At 41.1% G+C, this 21,604-nt stretch overlaps 1 protein-coding gene across 1 annotated transcript in view; it reads left to right on the top strand.

Moving 5' to 3' along the window:
* The first annotated feature begins 12,408 nt into the window (after positions 1-12,408).
* Positions 12,409-21,604, top strand: part of mthfd1l (methylenetetrahydrofolate dehydrogenase (NADP+ dependent) 1 like) — a 46,838-nt gene continuing 37,642 nt past the window's right edge. The window contains exons 1-7 of the mRNA XM_053613722.1: positions 12,409-13,157; positions 17,554-17,638; positions 18,499-18,549; positions 18,676-18,729; positions 18,974-19,098; positions 20,211-20,311; positions 21,023-21,159. Of these exons, the coding sequence (XP_053469697.1) occupies positions 12,922-13,157; positions 17,554-17,638; positions 18,499-18,549; positions 18,676-18,729; positions 18,974-19,098; positions 20,211-20,311; positions 21,023-21,159 (789 nt within the window). The 5' untranslated portion in view covers positions 12,409-12,921. The remainder of the gene's footprint in view (positions 13,158-17,553; positions 17,639-18,498; positions 18,550-18,675; positions 18,730-18,973; positions 19,099-20,210; positions 20,312-21,022; positions 21,160-21,604) is intronic.

Here is a 21,604-nt window from a genome sequence, read left to right as displayed (position 1 = left end):
GACGTCGAACCAATCAGGACAAAGTGCTGCCTTTGATGCCTGTCAATTCATAAAACTCCGCCTCTGGCATTAGCATTCACGTTTGCTAGCATCAAAGCTGTTTTAGCGCCATGGTTTTGGGAGTAAAAATGTAGCGCGGTGGTGTTTATTTAAAATCCGATTTACGAAACAGCTAGCTTTATCCGCAGACTACACCTTTAATCCCAATAACTGAATTACTTAGCCGTCAGGCACCACAATAAATACTACTTAATAAATCAAACGTAATAAGCAATATAGCTTGAAATACAAACGAGGTAATGTGCTCTGATCTTTTTCCCCGGTGAGGAATTTACTTAAAGAGGCGATAGGACAGCCAGCCAAGCAATGTGCTCCAGTCTAGATGTTGTTAAACCACGAAGGAGTTTTTCAGCATCATGTACGGTTAGCACAAGCCTTATTCTGTGGCTTGGCGGTTAAGGCTCTGGGTTACTGATCGGAAAGTCGGGGGTTCGAGCCAGAGCACTGCCAAGCTGCCACTGTTGGGCCCTTGAGCAAGGCCCTTAACCCTCTCTGCTCCAGGGGGCGCTGTATCATGGCTGACCCTGCGCTCTGACCCCAACTTCCTGACAGGCTCGGGTATGCGAAGAAAACAATTTTCACTGTGCTCTACCGTATATCTGACCAATAAAGGCTCATTCTGGCGATGCTTCTCAAATGATAAAATGCAGTTTTATAGGTGTTACTTAATAGGTGTTAATTGATGAGAAATGATGAACTGGAATCCAAAGCTACATCAAGATTCCTAACAGCTTTCATCAAGGTTTGCATGGCATGGTTATTGGCTGGTTTGAGTATTTCTGAAGAGAAAACACCGATCTCCTGGGATTTTCACACACAACAGGCTCTAGAGTTTACACAGAATGGTGTGGAAAAACAAACAAAAACAAACCCAAAACATCCAGTGAGACTGCCTTGTTGAAGGGAGAGCTCAGAGGAGAATGACCAGACTGGTTCAAGCTGACAAGAAGGCTACGGTAACTCAAATGACCACTCTTTACAGCCGTGGTTAGCAGAAAAGCATCTCGGAATGGAAAAACATGTTGAATGTTGAGGAGCGTAGGCTCCAACAACAGAAGGCCACATTGGGTATCGATCCTGTAAGCCGAGAAAAGGAATCCGAGGCTATCATGGCCACTGAATCTGGACAGGTAAAGATGGGGGAAAGATCAAGCGAGGTTTTTCAGCTGTTTCGGAAATACTCAAACCTGCTTTTCTGGCACCAACAACCAACGATGTTTTTCCTCCATTCTGTTGTCTGATATGAACTGAAGCTCTTGACCTGTATACTGTATATGTATGACCGCATAATTGCAAGAATGAGATTAAAGTGAGTGTAGATATAAAGAGGAGACATATCGGAGGCTCGACACAGCACCACGTGGTTCTCCATGTTGCACATTGCCCCAGGCTTGTCATTAACCTTCTTTGAAATCAATAATCTGGTGTGTTCTCTGGATAAGTCATGTGCACAGCTTGCTAATACTGTTCAGTGAATGACGCTTCGTTTTGTGTGAGGACACGGATGCAGAGCCAGACACCAGCCAGTCCAAACCTTGTTCCTTACCCATGTCATATCAGTAGACGCAGATGCGAGCTGACTTTTCTGGAGCAGAGAGATAAGATAGCAGATGTCATGGGTTTTTCCTTTACAGCCCAGAATTCCTCCTTGTGAATCATGTATGCCGAGTCGAGGAAGGCAAGGAATCACAATGATGTCCTGATATGAAAGTGTTGAATTACTGAACGTATTCAGCTCTGGGTAGAAATAATAAACCGTGCTTTCTTATTTAGTCCTTGCTATGCTGGGTAATGTTGTACGGAAATAGCTCTCCCATCATCCTTTGTCGTTAGAACGAGACGCTGATGGGGTTTTTGTGTTTTTGTGTGGCAGCACACATACATTTATAGATTTGATTTTATTTCTCCTCACTGGTTTGATTATCGGACTGACGACATGGCTCGATTTAACGACTTGATGACGGAAACGGAACATTTAAAGACAAATGGACAGAGAAGTACACGTTTATTCTCCTCACGTACAAGTTCATATATACACGCTGTATAGGTTTAATCTATTCTAGTCAAAAGTGTTAGGGAATATATATATTTTTATCGTCGTTTTATTGTATTCATAGCCAGACATGTACGATTTAAAAGGTAAACGGTTGCCATGTTAGTTGTAAAAGATGCGTAGTTGTAAAAGATCCGTAGTTGTAAAAGATTCGTAGTTGTAAAAGATTCATAATTGTAAAAGATGCGTAGTTCTAAATAGATGCGTAGTTGTAAAAGATTCGTAGTTGTAAAAGATGCGTAGTTGTAAAAGATTCGTAGTTGTAAAAGATCCGTAGTGTAAAAGATTCGTAGTTGTAAAAGATTCGTAGTTGTAAAAGATTCGTTTTGTGTAGCTTACATTTGATGTAACCGCATGTCACAAACTGGGATTGTTTTTTTTTCGCCGTTTATCACACAAGCTAGCATTTTAAATTCATAAACGTGAATCAAAGTGGGTAAGCTCATTGCATTTGATAAAGATTCAGAATCAAAAAGGGCAATGCTTTTAGTATTGAGTGTTGTTTAACTAGGTTGTACATAGATTGCTTAATTGCTTAACCGTGAGTCATCTGTGCACAGGTGAAATTTTATGTGACACAAATTTGGATGAACAAAATTGAATTGGTTGAATTTGATTCATTGAATCGACTCAGTAATTTTTTTTTTAAATGATTCGCTTAGGGTGAACAGTAGCTGGTAAGTGTTTTTTCTTGATTTTTAGTTGAAACTAGTTTTAGCATCGGCTGTCAGATAGAAGCTGTAACTGCACTTCCTTGTTGCTAGGAGTTGTTTACACGTTGCTAGATTAGAGCTAATTCACATATTCACATTCGGTTTCGGTCAGGAATCGCTCGTTCACACGATTACACTTTGTTTTGCTAATAAAAGAGGCATGCTCAGCTGTGAAGCACCCCCACCACAGTACTTGAGAACTAGGAAACGCTGAGGCGGAAACGTCAGCCCTCACATGAAGCCCTCTTCGTGTGAAGCCCGAGCTCGTGTAAAGACCTGCGAGTCTACCTGCACGAGTCCACCGAGAAGACACCACTCACGCTGTTAAGTATCACTTTCTCCCTCTCTCCACCTTGTCCTCCTCTCTTTTACACACTAACATGTGTCATCAGTTTATCTTTAACACATCCCTCTCTACGCACGGTGGCTTAGTGGTTAGCACGCTCGCCTCACACCGCCAGGGTCACGATTCGATTCCCGCGGCTCTGGGTGTGCGGAGTTTGCATGTTCTCCCCGTGCTGCGGGGGTTTCCTCCGGGTACTCCGGTTTCCTCCCCCAGTCCAAAGACATGCATGGTAGGCTGATTGGCCTACCATTGGCCTAAAGTGTCCGTAGTGTATGAATGGGTGTGTGAGTGTGTGTGTGATTGTGCCCTGCGATGGACTGGCACCCTGTCCAGGGTGTACCCCGCCTTGTGCCCGATGATCCCTGGGATAGGCTCCAGGTTCCCCCATGACCCTGAAAAGGAGTAAGCGGTTGAAGATGGATGGACATCCCTCTCTACTCGCACATGCCTTACCTCATTTGAGCAAGCCCGGGTTACGTCGCTGCTTAAAAAACCATCACTTAACCTTGCTGTGCTTGACAACTACAGACCTGTTTCCCTCCTCCCTTTTCTTTCCAAAATCCTTGAAAGAGCTGTTTTTAATCAACTCTCCACTTTTCTCACACAGAACAAACTCTTGGACACCAAGCAGTCTGGCTTCAAGAGCAGTCACTCCACGGAGACTGCTCTGCTTTCCATCACTGAAGCCTTACGACTAGCAAGAGCAACCTCTAGATCATCTTTCCTCTTCCTAATCTACCTCTCTGCTGCTTTCAACACTGTGAATCATCAGATCCTCCTGTCAACTATCTCCGGCTTAGGTATCACCGGAACGGTTCCGCGCTTCCTTCAAGGTAACTGAAACTCAGCAGCTCACAACTGGGGATCCTCAGGGGTCAGTTCTGGGTCCACTGCTCTTTTCTATTTATACTACATCTCTGGGGCAGGTGATTGAGTCTCATGGCTTCTCATACCATTGCTATGCTGATGACACCCAGCTCTATTCGTCCTTCCAGCCTGATGATCCATCTGTCTCTGCACGAATTTCTGCCTGACTGTCTGACATCTCAAACTGGATGAGGGAACACCACTTTAAGCTCAACTTGGCAAAATCTGAGCTTCTCGGCATCCCAGACTGCCCCTCAATCAACCACAACCTCACTGTACAGCTCGGCTCAACCACACTCAAGCCAACCAGGACGGCCAGGAACCTTGAGATGATTTTTGATGACAACTTTACCTTCACAGGCCACATCTCAATAACTGCACGATCCTGTATGTTCATTCTGTACAACATAAAGAAAATCAGACCCTACCTCACCGAACAGGCTACACAACTACTGTCCAGGCTCTTGTTATCTCAAAACTGGAGCGCCATCAAACCCCTTCAGATGGTTCAGAACGCAACAGAAAGCCTTTTCTTCAACCAGCCCAAAAGGACCCACGTCACACCCCTCTTCATCTCCCTCCACTGGCTTCCTCTAGCCGCCCGGATCAAATTCAAGGCCTTCATGCTCATGTACAAGACCTTGTCTGGAACCTCAACCCCTACCTCAACACTCTCCTGAAGGCTTACGTTCCCTCACGCAATCTGCGATCGGTTAACGACCGATGACTGGTATAGTACCTACTCAGTGACGCATGAGGTCCCTTTCCAGAACCTTCACACTAACCGTTCCTCAGCGGTGGATGAACTTCCGACCTCAATCCGGACCGCGGAATCTCTCACTGTCTTCAAAAAACAGCTAAAGACCCATCGTGAGCATGTAACTAACCCCAAAAATTTCAACCCCTACATTATTTTTTAAAAAGTAAATAAAAACTTAATCTGGCTCTTACACCTGCAACCCCTCCCCCCCCCGAACCCTGGTGTGCAGTCTCATAGGACATTAATGTCTCTGCACACGATGGTTCTATACCATCGACAACAGAATTTTTGGCACCCTTCATAAAAAAGAGCACAAATCAATAAACAAAATGAATATACAAAACATGTGGGGGGCGCAACGTTCAACAAAACCATTTGTTAACAATTATTGGTACCCCTACAAGTAATACACCACAGCTTGCAAGAACACATTCCTGTCCTTGATGTACAGCTATAACGAGAGCAAAGATCATTAGCATTCAGTGCCAAGCTTCCCCAGCATTAGCTCATATTCATTAAATCAGAAGGCTTCAAAAGCCCTGACCTTGTGACAGAGCTGTGTGAACAGCTTGCTGAGAGTCTTAATTACTGCCATTGAGATGCTAGTCTTAAAGGGTCTGTTTATTTTCCTGACAGAGAAGTTACTTACAAGTACGCCTAAATTAAAGTATCATAGTGGGCAGTGGTGGCTTGGTGGTTAAGGCTCTGGGTTACTGATCAGAAGGTCGGGGGTTCAAGCCCCAGCACTGCCAGGCTGCCACTGTTGGGCCCTTGAGCAAGGCCCTTAATGCTCTCTGCTCCAGGGGGCGCTGTATCATGGCTGACCCTGCGCTCTGACCCCAACTTCCTGACATGCTGGGGTATGTGAAGAAAAGAATTTCACTGAACAGAGTAAGGAAAGTAAAAATAGAAAACAAAATAAAAACAGACAATAGTAAAAATGAGATAAAACATTACCATGAACCAAATTGTTCGAATTTTATATATTTATCTTTGTCTAAATATATTTGTATGGTTTAATGTTTGTCTTTTTTTATTGAAGTGCTGTGATTTGTCTATATTGAAGTAGATTTTCACTTTCTGAAGTAAGAGCTTGGGACCGTGTGTTAAGTTGGAGTGCCTCGGTGCCAAAAGCGGAAAGGTTTGTTTAATTAGCGATGAGGTTGCTTAGTAACTGATGAGCTTCATCAAAGCCAGCGTCATGCATAATGCAATACTTAATTCAGAGCTTTTATTGGCTTCCTTATTTTAAACACATTCAGTACAGCCTTTAAATACCCTTTAAAGACTGCGGATTCTTCACACTACCCATTTTACAGGGACTTGAAGCGCGGCAGCTTGAACCTGGTGGTCTTATTATTCTGTAACTGCATTTCATTTGCTGGGAAAGGTAGCACATGTTGGAAAATCATAGATTTTATTTTATTTTTTAAATAATACTGAGCACATGTGTGTCTGTGTATGTGCCTCTTACTTGTTCTGTTGCTCTAATGACCCAAGCCTGATTACAGCAAAGCAGTTTAAATGTGATTCATGTACTGTAGGTGGATAAAAGCAAATCCAGTAAGTATGTGTAAGCCAGAATGTATGTGCTTTGCAATACTTCCATAAAGTCACATAACAATAACTAAACAACGATGCATTGAATGAGATTAAGCTTAGATAAAAACACATTAAAATAAGGACATTGTGTGATCTGTACAGTTGATAAGTGCTATGCGATTATGGATTTTGGGTGGATGTTAGACCGAAGTAGAAGTGGTGGTGACTATCAGAATTTGTTGTTTAATTATTTAAGTTACCATATTAACAACAGTAACAGGAAGTGGACTCTGGTACTCCATTGACTGTTATCTCCATATCCCTAAGCTCCAGAGTGTAGATAGCTGCCTATCAGCTTTCAAACAGAAACAGGGACAATGCTCAATCCTGATTGGCTAATCTTCAACATAGCAGCTGGTAGCCAATAAAATTGTGATTAAAGAATCACATGATGTGTTACTACCACTACTAATACGCCTACTATTACTACTGCTACTACTACTGCTACTATTACTACTACTACTACTACTACTTCTATTACTACTACTACTCTAACTACTACTACTACTACTACTACTACTCTAACTACTACTGCTACTACTGCTATGGTACTACTACTATTATTACTACTACTCTAACTACTACTACTACTATTGCTACTACTACTATTCTAACTACTACTACTACTACTATTCTAACTACTACTACTACTACTACTCTAACTACTACTGCTACTACTGCTATGGTACTGCTACTATTATTACTACTACTCTAACTACTACTACTACTATTGCTACTACTACTATTCTAACTACTACTACTACTACTACTCTAACTACTACTACTACTACTACTCTAACTACTACTGCTACTACTGCTATGGTACTACTACTATTATTACTACTACTCTAACTACTACTACTACTACTATAACTACTGCTATTACTACTACTACTCTAATTACTACTATTACTACTAATACTACTGCTATTACTACTACTACTGCTATTACTACTACTATTCTAACTACTACTACTACTACTATTCTAACTACTACTACTACTACTACTCTAACTACTACTGCTACTACTGCTATGGTACTACTACTATTATTACTACTACTCTAACTACTACTACTACTACTATAACTACTGCTATTACTACTACTACTCTAATTACTACTATTACTACTAATACTACTGCTATTACTACTACTACTGCTATTACTACTACTATTCTAACTACTACTACTACTGCTATTACTACTACTACTCTAACTACTACTACTACTGATATTACTACTACTACTACTACTACTGCTATTACTACTACTACTCTAACTACTACTACTACTGATATTACTACTACTACTATTACTACTACTACTATTACTACTAATACTTATACTACTGCTACTACTACTACTACTACTGCTATTACTACTACTACTCTAACTACTACTACTACTATTACTACTACTACTATTACTACTAATACTTATACTACTACTAGTACTCTAACTACTACTACTACTACTACTAATATTACTACTAATACTAATACTACTGCTACTACTACTACTACTACTCTAACTACTACTACTACTACTACTACTACTATTACTACTGCTATTATTACTACTACTACTCTAACTACTACTACTACTACTAATACTAGTACTACTGCTATTACTACCAATACTTCTACTATTACTACTAATACTGTTAGTAATGCCTCTACTACTGTTATAACTATCATTATAATTAATGATAATACTGTTACTACTAATAATGCTACTGTTTCTACTACTACCATTACTACTGTTACTAATGTCACTGCTATTACTACTACTGTTATTATTATAAAGAGAAGGAGAAGCTTGGATTAGACTGCGCCATGCTTACGTTTATAGAAAGACACACAGACATGGCGTCTTCCAGAATTTTCTCCTAACACCAGTCACATGTTTCACCAGCGCATGTATTATGGTAACAGATGGTGATGTCGTTCAGTTACATGCTATCTACATGAACATGATCACCATTGGGGTTTAATAATCAGTAATACAAAGAAGAAGGAAGTTTGGGCTTATGTATAATGGTGCTTGTGTCTATCCAGGGTTTTAGCTTTCAAAAGTAATAGCCCCTCACTCCACCCTAACATAAACAGACTCCTAGCCATTTAAAATCAGACAGTGAGCACATGTAGTTCTTTTGAATCGCCCATCTCGATGCCCTTAGAGCTTTCATTTAGTGCTCGCACAGAGAGAGAGAGAGAGAAAGAGAGAGAAAGGGAGGTTCTTGGTCTTTTGGTTTGATTGAACTCTTCTTGCTTGAGTCTAAGCAAATTACATCTCAAAAATATTTGATGCAGTCAGAGCTAAACGACAGGGTCGTTATTTATAAAAGTGATTTGGGGTTTAATTCTCCTGATATTGTGTTATGTAAGGGATTGATGGGTCAGGCCACACGAGAGATCAACTGTGTAATGATAGCTATCCTAAAGCCTGAGAGCTGCAATCAAGAGCACTCTCAAGTCTCTCGCACTGTGTATGAAAGACAGAGAGAGTGTGAATGAGTGTGAGCACGTGTGTGTAAGGGAGAGAGAGACCGAGACCGAGAAAGAGACAGCACATTTACTGATGAATGGAGAAAGAAAATGAATCTCCATGGCAACGTGCTCCTCACTACCATCGCTCATCTGTCCTCGTTTCTGTTTGCTGTGTTACACACTTCCAGTTCCAATTCTGTTCAATTCTATCCTCTCTCCCGAAGTTAATAAGACAAAAAAAAAATTCAGACTGTCACGTCACTGAGAAACCGCAAAGCGTAAACGCCTTGAAAGCTTGAGCACTTGTGAACACGTGAATGAGCTTGAACGTATTCACGTATTAAAACATGCATATTAATATAAAGCTGCGATTTGCAGCTGCACTACTGTCAAGGCTGCTGTTATAGGAAATTAATCAACGCCTTCTGCATTGGGAATTTAAAACATGAGTCAAATTTTTAAAAAATCAATCAAATACATTTTTGCACATTTTTTTAAAAAATGTGTAGTATGTACAGTATATAAAAAAGTCTCTTAGTATTCTCTTGATATTCGCATGAAATTTCGGAACACTTTGACCGTTCAAAATATTTCATGATAAGAAAAGCTTTAGGCCTTAAAACCCGTACAAAACAAGAAGTCCGGAAAACAACCCACCCAGAGCCTCAGAATTCAAATCAGTTTCCGCATATGCAAATAGAGCTCTAAAACCACGCCCCCACATTAATAAGCAAACCACTGGAGTGAACATTACTTCTTCTTTTTTTTGTAGTTTTGTAAGCACTTGCAAAATATGTGAGTAAAACGTACACTTTGTTTTGGCAGCATATTTACATGAATTCATTTAGTACATGTTAATTCATTAATTAGAACGAATTCATTTCTAGTAATTGTGTGTAACTGTAGGATTTTTTTTTCCATCGCAGCTGACGATGATGATGATGATGATGATGATGATGATGATGTCTCAAACCCTTTACCCTGCGCAAATAAAATATAACTTAATTGTGTTTAAAATGTACAGAATTTCTCTCTCTCTCATAGCTGAATGATGGATGGAGGATGTGATTTCTCTCACCTGATTAAGTACAAAAGATGTGTGATTATAGAAGTGTCCAGCAGAGGGCACTAGCAATTTTTCCCATCACCATCTTCTAATCTTGTCCTCGTGTAGTGTTCAGTCTGAATTCAACTCACGTGAGAAGGTATGTATTTACTAAATCAGACCTGGAGATGAGATTCATGGACACATGACACTATGTAAGATTTTTGTTCCTGGGTAGTAAACGTTCATTTAAACTACTTATGCCTTCACAGTGGCTAGTATTCCCCTCAAACTTTGCCTTTGTGACCAGAACACTGGTATTTTAAAATGTACTGATTTTCATCGAGGAGAATTTGCGTCTCTTCGTTCGCATAATGTCGGAAATAAACAACATATGAATCAAAATGAACATGTATTTATACTAAAGTCCTTGGAAGCAGCATTGAAAGTCCAGTATATCCTGGTGGAAACACTCGCCTAGCTCCTCTGAGTACGCTCTCATGTTCTCACACACACACACACACACACACACACACGAGGCTTATGATTAAAATGTGACTAGACCACGGCTCTACATTGTGTCTCCAATTAAACTGGACTCATATCAGCTGAACGATTCACAGCAGAATCATGTGGAGTTTATTACTCTAACACACAGATATACACGTTCCTTTATAATGCAACCTTTATACACAGATACATTTCAAAATAACACATTTGACGCGTAGGTTTTTATGTATTTAAATCCCTGGACTGGACAGAACGGTGAAGGCTTGAACGATTCAGTTCTCTTCAGTGAATCAAGTGAATCGATTTGCAGCCCTGATTACACAGAACTGTCAAAGACACAAATACCGAATATAATGGTGTTGGTAGAAGCTGAAGAGATAGTTCAGTAGAAAATCGATCATTTTAGAATGAATCGTTTTTGCCCTAAACGTAACGTCTAGTTTATGAAGTTTGCTTCTGCAGCTTTGCTTTAAAGGTACGAGGCTAATGTCACACACAAAAAGTGACGTGTATAGACACCAGATAGCATCGTGCGATATATCTGAGGACGCTTTCACACATATTGTTCTCCCTGAGCTTCAGGGGTTTCCTCTGGGTACTCCGGTTTCCTCCCCAAGTCCAAAAACAAAAAAATTGTCCGTAGTGTGTGAATGTGTGTGTGTGTGTGTGATTGTGCCCTGCAATGGGTTGGTACCCCATCCAGGGTGTCCCCCGCCTTTTGCCCCAAGTTCCCTTGGATAGCCTCCAGGCTCCCTGTGACCCTGCGTAGGATAAGCGGTATGGGGAAATTGGATGGATGGATGGATGTTTGATTCACTTCCTGCAGTTGAGTTGATTCAGAGTTGAATCACGTTCCTCATTGGAGAAGCGTTGACCGAGACCACCTCGCGTGATCGCTGCGTTCTCACCTGCATAAACAGAACGGCAGAACCGAGCGACAGGGTTCTGTACAAACTGACTGAACGCTACAGGTGTGACGACGCACTTAATCATCACACATTGTTCCGCTTCTCAAACGGACCTCCTGATGTGCTTTCTGACTCAGCGTTATCTACAAAACGAACAGAACTCTCACAGCGCCATCTTCAGACCAATCACTTTCTTCCTCAGTACTCAATAATGATGTCACTCCATGCCGGCGAGGATGTGTGAGGACGTGTGGCCCAAAGTCCGAAAGTAGAATTGTAGAAGTGATTCAGATTCGATTCGATTCGATTCGATTCGATAGGGCGTATTGTTTTACATAACCAAACTGTTTATACAGAAGGTATGACTGACCGAAGCGACATCTTTACACGATTTAAACTGCAAAAATAGAAAAGAAGACACCAAATGTAGCTTGGGGTTCAAATGAAATTTGCGTAAATTTCATTTTTGGACAGTGTGTTCATTTAAACCGGATTAGCCGGCTTGGCAAGCTATTATTACGCGGATAAAAATCCCTGTTTGCCAGCGAGGTTGTTGTTTGTGCTGATAATAGACCAGAGGCTAAAATCTAATAACTATAAAACAGCTCGACAACAAAACTAATCACGCAACGAATTAATGTGTGTGATTTTAAAATGTTTTTTTAAAAATTATTTTAAAAGTGTTTCAAGTCTGTAATGCGTTACAGGGTTCATGCCGTGTTTCCTCCGAATACCAAACACGATAACACAACCCCTGTAATGTTTCTGTCATTAGAGAGAGAGACAAAGAGAGACAGAGACAGAGAGAGTAGGAGAGAGGCAGAGTAGGAGAGAGAGAGAGACAAAGAGAGACAGAGACAGAGAGAGAGACAGAGAGAGACAGAGAGAGAGACATAGAGGGTAGGAGAGAGGCAGAGTAAGAGACAGAGAGAGACAGAGAGACAGACAGAGAGAGACAGAGAGACAGACAGAGAGACAGACAGAGAGAGAGAGACAGACAGACAGAGAGAGAGAGACAGAGAGAGGGACAGAGAAAGTAGGAGAGAGGCAGAGTAGGAGAGAGGGAGACAGAGACAGATAGACAGAGAAAGTAGGAGAGAGGCAGAGTAGGAGAGAGAGAGACAGAGAGACAGAGAAAGTAGGAGAGAGGCAGAGTAGGAGAGAGAGAGACAAAGAGAGACAGAGAGAGAGACAGAGAGAGGGTAGGAGAGCGGCAGAGTAAGAGAGAGACAGAGAGACAGACACAGAGAGAGACACAGAGAGACACAGAGAGAGAGAGAGAGACAGAGAGAGAGAGAGAGAGTGATTTTAATTATGTTCTGCTGAAATGATCGAAATGACTCGAAAAAAAGATTCGTTCATTTTGCTGAACGAGATTCAAAGATCCGAATCAGTAAAATGATCCGAACTTCCCATCACTAATTAAAAAGCTGTTGTAGTTACACTGTGTAAGAATCGGCCCAAAGAACCGATTCATTTAAGTGAATCATAACAGCGTGCTCCTCTGTGCGCGCGTGCTCCGGACTGCTCCCTCCAGAACCAGAGACCTCTCTTTTTGTTGGACATCATGAAACTCTCGCCAGTTTTCCGCCACGCGTGCGCACGAGCCGGGACTCCACGGAGAACGTTCAGCCCCCGGAGAAGCTCGGTACCGGTGAACAGGACGGGGTTCTGGTTGCCAGTTCGGCGCGCGGCGTCCAGCAGCATCGGTGGTACCGGAGCTTCAGAACTTTCACCGGCTCTCGGCTTCCACACACCGCGCGAGAACAACAGCGGCGGGTCCGCGAGCGAAAATATCATCCGGTAAGAACGACGTATTTATTCGCACGAGCTAACTTGTAACAAAAGCAAAGGAAAAAAGAAACAGGAAGCAGAACTCGGGTAACGTTTCTCATCAACGATATTTAATCACTGCCATCACGAGAACATGAACATGACATGAACAGGACATGGAATGTCTTTTCTCTTCGCGTTTCCTCACTTTTTTTCCGGTTAAAACTTCACTAAAGTCAGCTCCGCGTGCTGCCGGTATTTAATCCGGAGGCATGAACTGTGCCAGGGTTGCCAGATTGGACTGTTACCTCTCGCGCACAGCTTTTTAAAACTTTTACCACAAGAAGTAATTCATGTAGGAAATGTCTCTCTCTCACACACACACACACACACACACACACACACTCGTTATCTTTTACTTTTTATATATATTTTTTCACATTAGAGCTGGATGATGTAATATTGGTATCGTGATAAATAATATCGCAATACACATTACTGTGGGTGTATTTTTACAACATTATTAAATAATAATAATAATAATAATAATAATAACATCTACAAACTTTGGAAGCAGCTGATTTTATGTTAAAGTTTAAAAATTCTAAAAAAAAAATTTTTTAAAAATAATAAACAAGTACTTCTTACGTTTGTGTCACAATAAAAAGTTATTTCATTAAAATTTTTTTATTAAATACAATAAAAGTAGCATTGAGTTCATTTTTGACTAACTGAATTTTTCTCAGGAATCTTTAACTGAAACATCTTCAAGAATCGTGAGGAATTGTTGTTGTTGTTGTTGTTGTGACACGTTAGAAAAGGAAGACTTGCTTATTCCAAACATCATATTAATAATACATTTAAGGCCTGGTTTTATAAAAAAAAAAAAAAAATCGTCACAGTAATCTTAATCAATAGTATCGCCTAATCTTTGCCTGTTATGTTGCTTTTATAAAGACGTCTGTGGAACGTCTGTGGAATTGAATCACGACTCCATAAGACCTGCCTGATTTTCTGCTGAGGTTTTGGTGTCCTACACAATTTGAGATTTTTCTGTACACACACACACACACACACACACACACACACACACTTCTCCCCAGCTTGATAATGGACTGATGAGCTGGAGTAACAGGGTTAGCTCTTAGGAACTGATGATAACGTTTACGAAACTCCGCTTTCGTAATCGTCGGCCTGCGGGCAGACGTGTCTCTGCGAGCCATGGCGTGACCCGGCGTAACACCGCGCTTTAGTTTCCTGTGTCGTGTATCATGATGGGATGTTGCTGTTGTTGTTGTTGTTGTTTGTTTTTTTTTTGCCTTGTTGGTCATCCGTAACTTTTATTTAAAACATCTCAAATAACGTGGCCATATATTTATTTTAAAAGTCATATTTGAATAAAAAGAGTAGCTTGTGGTATCATGTGACAGGAAGGTCTGCTTTCTGTTGATTTTAAAATGACGGTGATGATGGTGATGATGTGCAATACAACATGATTGCGATTTTAAAAATGGTTTACGAGCAAACAATAACCGGGATTGACATTTTCGCCGTTATCGAGCGGCTCTGCTTGCTTATCTCTCTCTGAGATTTAACCCCGTTATTCTCTCTCGTGGTGGTTTCTTCTCGCTGACCAGGACGCCGGCGTGGACGCCAGCGTGGACGCCAGCGTGGACGTCGGATCACGACGTTGTTAAGAAATCTGTTAACGATTAGGAATGGGAAGCGATTATCGGGTCCATGTCCTTCAGACACGTCACGTTCTACATAATCGTAGGCGTAGTGTCCACACTCATGGACGGTTAATTGTTTTATAAAGTGTAAATCGCCTCAAGTTTATTAACGTAAACGTCTGTAGCCAAATTTCTGGAGAAAAATAAATGACAAATGTTTTTGTGCCACACTTTACTGAATGCCTTAAAAAATTTAATAAACTTTTTGTTTGTTTGTTTATTTATTTATTTACTATTTACTTCTTTGCATCATGTGACAGTCCCAAACTGTAAAGAAATGATATTTTCTCCCATTTTTTGTCTTCGTTACATATTTTATACCTGAAATCACACACATTTGAGACCATTATTTAGCTTATAAAGAATGCTTGGTGGATATCGTATGAATCGTTGTATTTGCAAACTGAAAACGTTATTCTGTTTTTTTTTTGTTTGTTTTTTTTTTAAATCCCATGAATAAAAGTTTTTTAATTGGCACTAAAAGTTCCGAGTTAAAGTTGTCTAATTTGCGAAGCTGTTCAGGAAAACCTTTCGTAAAGAATATTTAAGCGTGTTGGACGGACCGACCCTGAACGCTATGGACTAGGAATGAAAAGCCTTCTTCGGTTATCTCTTGGAGGAAACCTTTTAAACCCGACGGCAGAGCGTTTCCCTGTCAGAACAGCTTACACAGGGGCTGGAAAACTTTGAGTTCCGTTATTGGCTAGCTAGCAATCGGGCTGAACTAGCATGTCAACCCGCTAACTAGCAAAAACCAAGCAAAAAATTAGCTCATCTCATTGTCGTCGAAGTAAAGATCCTAAAACCAGGCACTCGTGTTGACTGACTGTTTTTATTTTGAGTGTAGAAAACGGTTTCGGCGAGCTATCTAATTCTCGGTATGAAACAGTGAAGCTCCTGTCTTTCATCTGTTCTGCGTAAAGGGCGAATGCTGTGAGGGAGCTAGCTAGCTAAGTCATTTAGCTAGTTAGCTACATAAGGACTAGCATTGTTTGTCCTAACGTTTCTTTAATAATGCTGTGAGGGAGCTAGCTAGCTAAGTCATTTAGCTAGTTAGCTACATAAGGACTAGCATCGTTTGTCCTAACGTTTCTTTAATAATGCTGTGAGGGAGCTAGCTAGCTAAGTCATTTAGCTAGTTAGCTACATAAGGACTAGCATTGTTTGTCCTAACGTTACTTTAATAATGCTGTGAGGGAGCTAGCTAGCTAAGTCATTTAGCTAGTTAGCTACATAAGGACTAGCATCGTTTGTCCTAACGTTTCTTTAATCATGCTGTGAGGGAGCTAGCTAGCTAAGTCATTTAGCTAGTTAGCTACATAAGGACTAGCATTGTTTGTCCTAACGTTACTTTAATAATGCTGTGAGGGAGCTAGCTAGCTAAGTCATTTAGCTAGTTAGCTACATAAGGACTAGCATTGTTTGTCCTAACGTTACTTTAATAATGCTGTGAGGGAGCTAGCTAGCTAAGTCATTTAGCTAGTTAGCTACATAAGGACTAGCATTGTTTGTCCTAACGTTACTTTAATAATGCTGTGAGGGAGCTAGCTAGCTAAGTCATTTAGCTAGTTAGCTACATAAAGACTAGCATTGTTTGTCCTAACGTTACTTTAATAATGCTGTGAGGGAGCTAGCTAGCTAAGTCATTTAGCTAGTTAGCTACATAAGGACTAGCATTGTTTGTCCTAACGTTACTTTAATAATGCTGTGAGGGAGCTAGCTAGCTAAGTCATTTAGCTAGTTAGCTACATAAGGACTAGCATTGTTTGTCCTAACGTTACTTTAATAATGCTGTGAGGGAGCTAGCTAGCTAAGTCATTTAGCTAGTTAGCTACATAAAGACTAGCATTGTTTGTCCTAACGTTACTTTAATAATGCTGTGAGGGAGCTAGCTAGCTAAGTCATTTAGCTAGTTAGCTACATAAGGACTAGCATTGTTTGTCCTAACGTTACTTTAATAATGCTGTGAGGGAGCTAGCTAGCTAAGTCATTTAGCTAGTTAGCTACATAAGGACTAGCATTGTTTGTCCTAACGTTACTTTAATAATGCTGTGAGGGAGCTAGCTAGCTAAGTCATTTAGCTAGTTAGCTACATAAGGACTAGCATTGTTTGTCCTAACGTTACTTTAATAATGCTGTGAGGGAGCTAGCTAGCTAAGTCATTTAGCTAGTTAGCTACATAAAGACTAGCATTGTTTGTCCTAATGTTACTTTAATAATGCTGTGAGGGAGCTAGCTAGCTAAGTCATTTAGCTAGTTAGCTATATAAAGACTAGCATTGTTTGTCCTAATGTTACTTTAATAAGCTTAAGCTTGATGGTATGAACATCAGGACATAAAAGCTCTTTTTATTTATTTATTTATTTAAACTGCTTTGCTTGATAAAATATTTATCTACGTCTAAATAGAAGCAAATTAGCTAGCTCCTTAGTAGGAAAATTAGCAGTCTCCAGATTAGGGTCCGTGTGTCCACGTCAGCAGAGCCGCGATCATGTGAATACTGCCTGTAACGTGATTCGCTGATACTGTCGCTTGTCCTCTTTGACTAGTTATTCAAACCTCTTAGAAACTTTCAAGCGACACACGCTTACCAGGACTTAACCACACGCGACAACGCTACAGAGGAGTGTGGATTTATCAGCGAGAGCGTGTGATGAAAGATCTTAACGTGTTCTTGTGTGTCTCTGTAACAGGGAGATCATCCAGAGGAGCAGAGAGGAGCTCGCTGCCGTAGTGAAAACCCACCCAGGAATCAGACCCACCCTGGCCATCGTACAGGTTCTTACAGCACCAACCGTATTAACACGTACTGTACAATACTGTCTGTATCGCTCCGCCCGTCTGTGTCCTCCACCTAAACCTCCGCTTCCTAGCGCGTAACCGTGACTACAGTAGAGTCCGACATCGTCAGCGGACACGGCGAACGATACTTTTTTTTTAAGTAACTTAAGTAACTTTTTCCTATAATCTTTAAAACCACGTATCTGAGAAGGTTAAAAATGATTTTAAGCGTAATGTTTTTGCCTTTTTTTTTATGCTCATGGGGAATCCGTGTACTTCTTAATACGACTGACTTTGGTGCGGTTTTAAGTCAAATTTCGAAAGAATTTGCATACGTGTCTAAAGAACTGATCCCTGAAAGGGTTAAATCTCTTCATCTTTTTTGGTGCAAACTAATAACTATTCTCGAGATCTCCTAGCGCGCACCTTTTCCACATTCCACGTGTGAAACTAAGAAAAGGCGAAGCATCCTTTTACTCTTTCTACCAGTTTACGTTCCTCAGGCTCCACCCGTCACTGTTAAAACAGGGTTTTTATTTATTTTAGCATTTAACTGACCTTTTTATCGGTCTTACTTTTTTACTGCAACATTTGCACAGATGTTATATTTATTATTTATATTTATTTAAATTTTTATTATACTTTTTTTTTTTTGGACATATTTCGTTATTTAAATATGTAATTATTTATATTTTATTAATTGCATAGAATTAATCACATCGTTTAATAGTTTTTTTTGTTTTTTTTCTGAAACACTTTGAGCTGAATTTTAAATGTACAAAAGGTGCAGATTTTTTTTTACTATTATTATGTGGAATATTTCAAGGTTCTGGGGTGTGTGTGTGTGTGTGAGATAGGCAGGTGAAGATGACGCTTTACTGGACATCAATAAGAAGATGGCGGGAAAGGTGTGTGTTATTTCATCATAGCTGCGCAAAATGAATACAGATATTTTTATACCTGATGCATGAGCACATAACGGAGACCCTGTAGAGCGTCATGTGGATTAATTTAGCTTGTTTTTTCCCTGGCAGGTCGGCCTGAACGTGACGCAGATCTGTCTGCCGAGCGGCTGCACACAGGACGAGGTGTGTCGCTGAAACACAGCAGGGCGAATCTGATTTATTTGTTCTAAACCGGTTGTTTTTTATAGCCCGAGCGTCTGCACTCGGCAAATCATAAGTGACCGAATCAGAGTTTGTTCAGATCCGCAGTGGGTTGCTATGGTAACAAACACAGGCGTGCTCAAGCTCGTTTGGAAAGTCATCAAGGTTCAATCGTAACCGTTGAGACACTGTAACCGTTCCCTTCTAATTCTGTGCCGTTGTGCAGGTCATAGAGGAGGTGCTGAGGCTGAACGAAGATCCGAACGTTCACGGCGTGTTCCTGTGTCTTCCTCCTTCGTCCCTCTCCCGCAGAGTGCTCGACTCCATCAATCCCGAGAAAGATGTGGACGGGTATTTTACAACTTGTGTTGTGTGGTGTTGTGTTGTGTGTTGACGTATTCGACGTCTCCATTTTCTCAGCTCCACCTTCCGTACAGATGTACGATCTCTGGGCCGTGTTTATTCATGGTCGAATAAATCCGTGTGGAAATGTTTTCGTGGTCAATCCGAACGGAAAATGTACAAAGCGTTCACCGGTTTTCTCGCGCGCGCGTGCGTTGGTGTCGACGAATGCCGGATTCATTTCCAAGTGTTTTCGTGGCACGGCTGATTTACATGTAGCCACGCCTACAGAACTCCGTAAAAGGCAAAGCTCACAGAGAACTGAAAACAACAAAGCGACAGCTAAAAGGTGAAGGAGCACGTCTTAAGCGCGGCATGTGCTAAATCTCAGCTGTTGTGGCGCGTCGGGTCCCGTGTGGCCCGTCGGGTCACACGCCGACTCTTCCGTCTTTCGTAGGGAGCCATTACTTTTGTCCTAAATAAACGGCTAGACTTATTTCTTTAAATTCGTTTTAGAATTGCTTTCCCTTCAATATGTAACGACAGAGTCACACAGAATGTTATGAAAGGAGATAATATTGTTATAGAATGAAATAAATAAGCGATGTAGCCGTGACGGCTGTAGTAGTACGTGTTCAAATGTTTGAATATGTAAATTTATGTAAATTCTATGCAGATTAGTCCTAAATTTACACCAACTCAGGAGTGAACCTTAGTTCACGAGCGCACCTTCGAACAACTTGCGGGCAAATTCATTCGTATCCGGCTTGATAAATGATGTCACCTGATTGAAACCCATCTGTTGTGTTGCATAAAGTATTGGCCCCCTTTAGTCCATCCATCAGTGCAAAAAGGCCACTATAGAACCACTGCTGTAGCTGATCGCCTTTACCTGCACACCACACACACACACACACACACACAAAACACAGTACTGTGTCCGTGTTGTTGCTCTTCTGACAATAAACCACGTAATTAATATTGGCTCAGTGATGTTGCTATGGTGATCCATACACTCAGTAATTCTGCACTTAAATTAATAATATAGTGGATATGGAAAGCCTAGTAAAGTGTGTGTGTGTGTGTGTGTGTGTGTGTGTGTGTGTGTGTGTGTTTTTCAGGGTTTCAGATCTGAACGTGGGCCGTCTGGTGTCAGGAGCTCTGTCTGAAGGCTTTCTCTCACCTGTAACAGGAGCAGTTCTGGAGCTGCTGGGCAGACACGGTGAGTGTATGGTGTTTCTCATGCACACACACACACACACACACACCTGCATTATATTTATAGTTTGATAGTTTGATGTTGCTGAATCTGAACAGATACACCAGTTTCTGCAGTCTGGGAGGAAAAAAGGTCTTGGAAATATGGAGTTGATTTTGGAAAATGATAAAATGTCTTTAGTCTTTGGAGCGTGATATGGAATTTTTCTGAAGTCTAATGTAACTTGCCAATATAACGTTCTTTCTCTCCTTTAATTGATCCAGTTTAGCCGATTTTATCCTTGTCCATTAGCTCATTAGTGGAATCATGTGATTTGGGAGCCAAAATGTCCAGGCCACGACCAAGACTGTGAAATATTAGGTCTGAGGACAAAAGTACTGTACAGAAGCCCAGTAATTGGCCACGCCCCCTAGTGTGTGTGTAAAGAAGGTGTTTTCAGCTTCCTGATGTAGCTACGGCTCTGTTTGAGACACTGAGCGTGTTACTTACGTGATGCTAAACTGGTAACGATGTGCTTCCATTACTTATCTACGTAGGTTATCCTCGTAGGCTGATCGACTATAAAAGAGATTATTTTTTAATTAAAAATTACATGAAATACGTTCTTTTCGGATTAAGGTTCTAGGAGTTTGTTCCGATTTAAAGACTGGATCTCCGAACAAAAAAAAAAAAAAACCTTCTAACAATCGACTATGTTAATGTGTCTGTGTTCAGATGCTCCTCTGGCTGAGAAGAAGGCGGTGCTGGTCGGTCTGGACAGGCCACTGAACACCATCCTCCAGTGCCTGCTGCAGAGCGAGGGTATGGAGGTGCAGACGGGCCGCTGGAGCTCAGACAGGCTGCAGAAGCAGGTAGCGTGTGATTATTAGATACGAGATTAGACATACAGTTTGGTACAGGATGATTAGAAACAGGACTGGGAGTTCTACCCCTACTCTTTTATGATAAGTGTGCTGGGATTTTTAACGACCACGGAGAATCAGGACCTCTGTTTAACGTCTCCTCCAAAAGACCCTGCTGTTTGAACAGTATACTATCCGTCACTACACTTGGGCCTCCTGGCTTTATTGTGGCCCACACAGACCACAGGGTGAGCGCCCCCTGCTGGCCTCACTGATATCACTTCCAGCACTTTAGTTTCCTCCAGGAGGTCTCCCATCCAGGTACTGACCAGACTCAACCCTGCTTAGCTTCAGTGGGACACCAGGTGAGAACCGCATGGAGATGCGGCTCTGGCCATGTATGATAGATTAATGATAAATCATGTTCAAGGTTTATTTTGCTGCAAGTGTTGCA

The sequence above is a fragment of the Ictalurus furcatus genome, chromosome 25 (genome assembly GCF_023375685.1).
Source record: "Ictalurus furcatus strain D&B chromosome 25, Billie_1.0, whole genome shotgun sequence".
Lineage (NCBI taxonomy): Eukaryota > Metazoa > Chordata > Actinopteri > Siluriformes > Ictaluridae > Ictalurus > Ictalurus furcatus.
Note: the sequence above shows the minus strand (reverse complement) of the source record. Positions and strands in the feature narration are given on the sequence as shown.